The following is a 7,094-nucleotide window of genomic DNA, read 5'->3' as shown; positions in this document are numbered from 1 at the left end:
TATAGCTTTCAGTGTTGCACCAGCCCCTCACTGCTGCACTGCCCAGGAGATCAGACTCCCTCCTAGTCCCCGCTTGGTCAAACCGCTGATGTAGGTAAGGCATAGAGCTGGAGCTCCTGACCTCGCAGTGCTGAAACATCATCCTCATCCCTGGAGGACAGGCTCAGCCCCACTTTAGGCCCTTAGCCAGGGCTCTGCCCTTGACATCTTCGTGGTTATTCGACAGCTGTGATGCAGCCACTGTGGAGCCACTGTACTCAGAGGGTGAGGGGCCCTTGCTGTTAGGTCTAAGAAAGACAGAGGAACTGGGAGACAGATTTCCTAATGATCACGTAGCAGAGCTGCATTGACAATCCTAACACTGATGAGTTGCCTTTTCTCTCCTTTGGCAACTAAAGTCCAGTGGCTGCAAACCAGACACTGGTTTGACCACTGCTCCAAACCCACTTGCTTTTCCTGCAGACCCCCAGTCCCAGCTGCCGCCGGTCCAGCTCTGACATCGTCCACGAGAGCACGGAGGGTGCCAAGGCCCAGCGGGAGTGCCGGCTGCGACCGCACTTCAGTGACCCTATGCCGACAGACTCGGTGAAGAGGAAGCAGCTGGAGCTGAAGATTGCAGCTGCAGCACGGCAGCACGCACAGAAGCGCCGCCAGGAGCGAGACTACGGTACCTGCATTTTGCACACACAGAAGGGGTCAATGGGCCACATGCTGAGCCCTGCTACACTGGTGTAAATATGGAGTGACTCTGCTGGCCAGGGGGAGGGAAGCGTTCTGGGTTCTGAGAAGCGTTCTCAGATGTGCAAGGAATCAGGATCTACTGTGCTGTGTCTCTGTCCCTGCCTGGGGAATGGCAGGGGGAGAGACACCAAATGAGCTCACAGGTATGAGCAGAGCAGGGGTGACAGGTTTCACCTGGAAGCCATTGTCTTTTGACCTCTGCCCTTCCCAGCAGCAAAACAGGAGGGGGGACAGCTAACAGCCCTGCTTTCACCAGATCTCCCACACCAGGGTTCCTGCCACTCATGGCTGTGCCAGCCTGAGCTCCTCAGATGAGCTCTGTGCAGCTGGCATTGCTTGTAATGGTTTGTGTCTTTTCTCAGGTCCAGTGGTAGCAAAAGCCAACCTTGGCCATGGTGGCAGCTTTGATGAGACCCGCCATGCCCCACGTGGCTCCCTCCGCTCCAGACATCATTGGAGCAATGTCAGCAGCCTGAGCACAGACAGCGGGATTGTTGGCGTGAACGATGCCCGGGATGACCTGGATCCCAGCGAGGCCACCCGGACCAAGTCAGCGGATGTGGAGAGGGCAGACAGTGGCATTGGCCACATGGCAGCCAGAAAGTGGAGGAACAGGGCATCCGAAACACTGAGCTCCCTGCAGGCCTGGGAAGCCCACCGTCCCTGCACCGACTGTGGAGAAAGGGACCTCCCGGTGGAGACGGATGTGCAGAACTGCAATCAGAGGCGGGCTGACCTCTGTGAGAAATGCCGTAAGCGCAGGACGGAGCGCAAGGAGTCCGTGCTGGAGTTTGTCAACACGGAGGCCAGCTATGGGGAGGACCTGCGCATCATCAAAGAGGAGTTCTACCTCCCCATGCAGGCGGCTGGGCTGCTGAGCCAAGAGCAGCTCCTGGGCATCTTCAGCAACATCCAGGAGCTCATCGACCTCAACGAGAACTTCCTGGAGATACTCCAGGAAGAGATCGATCAGGCCTTTGACCAGGTATGACGCTGCATGCTCTAAAGGGGCCAGATCAGACAGACAGAAGTAAGTTTTGTATTAGTGAGGCAGCATAGGTAGAGCAGAGGATCAGGAGGCAGGACTCCTGGATTCTGGTCATCTACCTAGTCCCTTGTTACCTCAGCTATTGTAAGCCAGTGATTTCAGTGAGCCTGTGCCAGGTCAGAGCTGCTGGCCTCACTCTCTGTGGTGGTAGTGCTGCTGACATGAGCAGCCCATCAGCAGCCTAGTTCATTTATCCCATTAACAGGACGTAACTGTCCCATTACCAAAGTTCACTTGGACACTGATAAGAGTGTGAGCACAGGGGCACAGAGCTCAGCTTGGGCTGGCTCACAGGCCACGCACTTGCTGACTTACTTCAGGCTGGCTTGAGTGTATTTGCCTTGGGTTGCGGTTTATGAGAGCTTGCCTGTAGGCTGCTGTGGGGCCAGGCAGCACAGGCTGCTCCCTGCTCTGCTGACAGTTGGCACTTGGAGCTGCTGATGCACCCTGCCTTGCAAAAGGGACTTTCCTACCCCACCAGCGTGATGGTCAAAGGGCAGAGAAATAGAAAGAAGACTCTAGAGCAGCAGACAATCACTGCAAAGGACAGATAATCAGCTCTATACCCTCCTTTCTTCAAGAAAGCAAAACCCACTTGTTGCTGTATCAGTTTCACCAGGTTCCTTTGTTCTCAGGAAACATCCCTCTTCTCCCTCTCTGAAACCCTGCATGTTAGACCAAGTGACACATGTCTCAAAAGCTGGCAACTTTGACAACTACTGTCATGCACCTGGCACAGTGAAGACAGATGCGTTCTGTGGGTGTGATGTCCCCTGTGAATAATTTATTGAGACAAAGGCTTCTACAAACAGCTGTGGGTTTCTGTCTGCCTCCATGTTGCCCTTTGCAGTCGGAGCTCAGAACTGCACCAAAAAGCCACCAGTAGCCAGAGAGCTGCTCCCCTCTTTCTGCTCAAATGAGTAGTGATTGCAGAGCATGTCAGCATACACCTCGACACAGCTAAGAGCATTGTGTGGCACCAGATTCTTACTAGTCCCTTATTTTATTACACATACAGAAACTGGATAACAATTTAGCATAAAATTTATTTTTCTCTTAGGCATTAATGTAGCCAGTGAGAGCACAACTGAAGGACACCGCTTCCCAGCCAGGCCTGTGCTGAGACCAGCTGCAGAAGTTGTTAAGTGCCATGTTTGTTACCTGAGTCGCACACCTCCCCTGCCCATTTGCTCATAAACACTCCCTGTTAATTTGTGCACTGCTGCATTAGCCTGAGGGCAGACCTGCCACCAAGAAGGGTCCCAGTGTGACTTGCAGGCTCACTCTGGCCTCTGGCCTTTGAGTTCCTGCTCTGGTGAGCTGGCCAAGCCCACAGAAGCAGAGAAGACATCTCTGCCTGTGTAGGAGTACAAAGTTAGACCAGCTTTCCTTCCCTTCCCCATGCACTGCTTCGCCCCAGACCTGCAGGGATGGCCTTTCCACCAGGACAGGTGAGCCCAGTTCCACCTTTGGGCTGGTATTGACCCTGCAGTAGATTCATGCTGGTAGGACTGAACGTGGGCTCCATGCTTGTGCCTCTCCCGAGCTGACCCAGCAGGGGCTGTGTTGCATGCTTGCAGGGTGATGATGACCTGATGACCGTGTGTATCGGTGAAATATTTCTGGAGTTTGTCAACATGCTGCCAGCCTTCCAGACCTACTGTCTTCAGCAGTCTTCCTCCGTGAATATGCTCAATGCGCTGGAGAAGGAGAAGGAGTTGCTCAGGTGAGAAAAAGGCTGAGTGTGTTCTTCCAGGCTTTGGGGACAGGAGGGCGCCAGCCTGAGAGCAAAGCCTTTGTCAGCAAAACTAGATCAAAGTTTTGATGCTAATGTTCTTCAGTGATGAGCTGAGTAATTTACTTTCAAAAATGCATCAACCCCTTGATATCTCCACTGAGGCAGCCAGTTGGTCCCCAGCTTTACACTGTATTTTGTGGTACCAGTGTTTGCCCACTGACCACTGGGCTGAACTTTGACCAAATAACACCCAACTGAGAACAGCTCTCAGTCCCAACACCAGAACAAGCTTTGGATTTCCACTGGGGAAGACCACTGTGTGGAGCCTGCATGACTTGAGTTAGTTTCCCATTCCTAGTCCTGGCCTATTGGGCAATGTCAGGCGAGTCACTTCTGTTTCCACTGCAACAGCTTAAAATGATGACTGTACCAAATTCTTGTTTAGTGTGCTTTGTAATCCAATGATGAAAGGAGCTAAAAATTAATGTAATCTGATAGAAGCTCATGTATCTGCCTGGGGCCTACGTCAGTGTGTACCAGAGAAAGTTCACACCCTCGTTTTACAACAATTTATAGAAGACTGCCAGGATGTTACGTGCTAGTGTCCCAGGCACCTCATCAATGTTCTGCACCTGAGCACAGCTGCAGAAGTTGTTGTTAGTTTTTGATAGGACAGAATTCACAAGGCTGTGAAAACCAGAGAGGGGGGCTGCAGGGCCCAGCAGCTGTCAGCTGTTCATTTGCATTTAGGATTGCAGCATCTGCTGGCAGAACAGCCACCATTTCATTCCATGCTCTTAAATCCCTACAGAATATTCCTCAATGTCTCCCAGAATGACAACACAGCACTGCGGCGGATGAACTTGAGGTCCTTCCTGATGGCCCCTTTGCAAAGAGTCACCAAGTACCCGCTGCTGCTCAGCAGAATCATCAAGGCCACCACCGAGTACCACCCAGATCATGGCAGCCTGCGAGAGGCCAAGAGCCGCATCGAGTCGCACCTGGAGCACATCAACATGAAAACCAAGCAGGAGGGGAACACGTGGACCCTCCGCTCCTTCCGCCAGGACAGCAAGAAGAAGAGGGAAGTCATCAATATCGAGATGAGAGAAACTGCCCTCAAAACTGTAGGCTGGCTGCGAGAGGAAACACGATTTGTGATGGAGGGGCCTCTGCAGCTGGCCCAGCCCCCTGATGGACAGTGGGTGAAGAAAGGCAGCAAGACCCTGAAGTTCCAGAACATGCAGGTCCTCCTCCTGGTGAACATGAAGCGTGTGTCTGAGTCCAGCCTGGAATCAGCTGAGCCAGGGCCTGTGAAGGATGCCGTGCTGGTACTCATCAGGGACAAAAATAATGGGAAGTTCCATTTGCTCAGGGAGCCCTTGAGGCTGAGTAATTGCATCGTCTCCACTGATCCTGACAGTGACGACACTTTTGAACTCATTGAGATCAGGCGGGAGGCGTTTGTGTTCCGGGACAGCGACCGGGCACGGACTCACCACTGGTTCAGGCAGATCAGGCGGTACTCGAGGGAGCTGGGCTCCTGGAAGAAGCGGCGGAATGCGCTGCCCAACATCATGATCAGCACGCCTCACACCAGGCCCTGAGTCCTGCCCGGGCAGCACCCAGGGAGGCTCGGCTTGGCCAGTGCCACCTGCAGGGACCATTGAGAGCCTTGGTGGCTTGAACTTGCTCTGCTCTGTGGACAACACAGGGAGGAGTCTGGTCCACCAGGACTCTTAGCAGCACTGGAACCAAGTGATATGGTGTAATTCTGGTCTTCACCCTCAGAACTCACAGCCTGTTTTTGGCTGATGTACATACAGAGATGGGCTTCCCTCGAGGAGCAGATCTCTGGAGGAAAATACTGAGCTTAACCTGTTAATATTGCACTGCGGGAGAATGATGTATGATGCTTGCCATTGCATGGATTGTGTTGAAAGCCAGTCTTGACAACATGAGAAAGGTTTCCACCATTGACTGTATTTCATCAGCATTAGGTAAAGTCAGGGTCAAAATTAGGTGCAGTATTATGCAACAGGGGAGGGAAGCTGGAGAAAATATGTTTTCCACCACTACTCAGAAGGACTATATTACATTATTCACCTCTGTATATTCAGTCAAAATACTTGTTTAAAAAGAAAGATCTTTCATCTTTAATCCAAATCAAGTAGGTATCAATTCACTGAGATACAGCTGCATGCACACAGAGAAAAAAAAAAAGAAAAAAAAGCAGACAAGAATAAAAGAAGTTCTCGCTTTCTGACACAAACACCCCAAATATGTGTAGAACCTGTGGAAGAACAGTCTACCCCCACTGAAAGTCTGTTATTTAACTGACTTGGGGACTGGAACATAACGCTGCATCTGAAATATCTCAGAAGTGTATGTAAATATAACTCCACTATCACAAATAGTGAATTTAAAAGTTTGCAGTTATTTAAATGATGTAATCTAGTGTATTTCAAAATTTAATTGAAAGGAACAATTTACATTGTACTGTAGATTAACATAAAAGGTTTTAATAATTATACTTCAATGACTTTGGGTGGGTATTTTTTTAAATTTTTGTTTCCTGGAGTAGATACTTCATTTAGTGTGGGTGGCGTTCAGGTGAACAATGTGCCTACATCTGTTCTTTGAATCCCCTAAACAGAACTCAGTGGCTACTCCTAGCAAGACTGGGAGAACGGTTCAGGCCTGCTGCCCTAATTCTGACTAGACCACCATAGACTGGCACAAAATGTTACGCTCTGGCCACAGCCCTGCCTGGGCATGTCAGGCCCTGGTGTGCCAGACCCGAGAGCCAAAACTGAGGCCACAAAGTGCTGCCTCCTAAGGTCCAGCCTCCCAGGTCCTCAGCAGGGAAATGATTCAAAGCTGAACAATGGTAAAAAGGCAAACAGGGTTTAACCTTTTCAGCCTGACGTTACCACCGACTGTGACCTTGTGATTACAAGATCAGCAAAATGTCACACTGTGACCTACACAGCGAAGGCCAGATTACAGCCCTGGAGGCTAAATTAAAGGAGACTGAATTTTGGTCGGTGGATCTCAGAGGACAGCCTGTAAATATTCTTTCAACCCTCAGGGTAAAGACAAAGCAGATCAGCATTATTCTCCACCAACAAAATATTTCTGTTGCAGGCATTTAATTTACAGGAGGATTCACATAAGGAAGCGTATTTGTGTATTTCTCCAGAGGTGAACCAGCATCAGTGAGCACACAGACGAGGGTGGACAGAGGCTAGGAGAGGACGGGTAGTCCTCGTCTTGTAGATCCCAACTGAACCAAGACTTAAACAGCCTTCCAGGCCATGCCCAGTGCTTGTCCTCCTGCCACAGCTGCCAGGGCTGTGCCACTGCTCTGGGTTCCGAGGCAGACACTAGCAGTGAAACGTGTGTACTGGCTGTATTTTCTCTTCATCTACACTCTCCAGCATAATTGCCCTTGAGGAAATGGGAGTTATTGCATCATGGGAGGCTTTACAAACACATTCCCAAGACACGAGGGTGGCAGCACACAGCTGAGCACTGTAGGGAGCGATAGCTGGCAGAGCACTTATT

At 50.8% G+C, this 7,094-nt stretch overlaps 1 protein-coding gene across 1 annotated transcript; it reads left to right on the top strand.

Moving 5' to 3' along the window:
* Nucleotides 1-231: 231 nt before the first annotated feature.
* Nucleotides 232-6,343, top strand: LOC309441362 (intersectin-2-like; the record flags this gene model as incomplete). The annotated part of the gene is made up of 5 exons (XM_082055994.1): nt 232-264; nt 463-667; nt 1,104-1,726; nt 3,370-3,515; nt 4,339-6,343. The coding sequence occupies 5 exons, from the start codon at nt 232-234 to the stop codon at nt 5,132-5,134; spliced, it is 1,803 nt and encodes a 600-aa protein (XP_081912120.1). The 3' UTR covers nt 5,135-6,343.
* Nucleotides 6,344-7,094: the final 751 nt, after the last annotated feature.

Source organism: Streptopelia decaocto, assembly GCF_964273445.1.
Source record: "Streptopelia decaocto genome assembly, chromosome: 6".
NCBI lineage: Eukaryota > Metazoa > Chordata > Aves > Columbiformes > Columbidae > Streptopelia > Streptopelia decaocto.
Note: the sequence above shows the minus strand (reverse complement) of the source record. Positions and strands in the feature narration are given on the sequence as shown.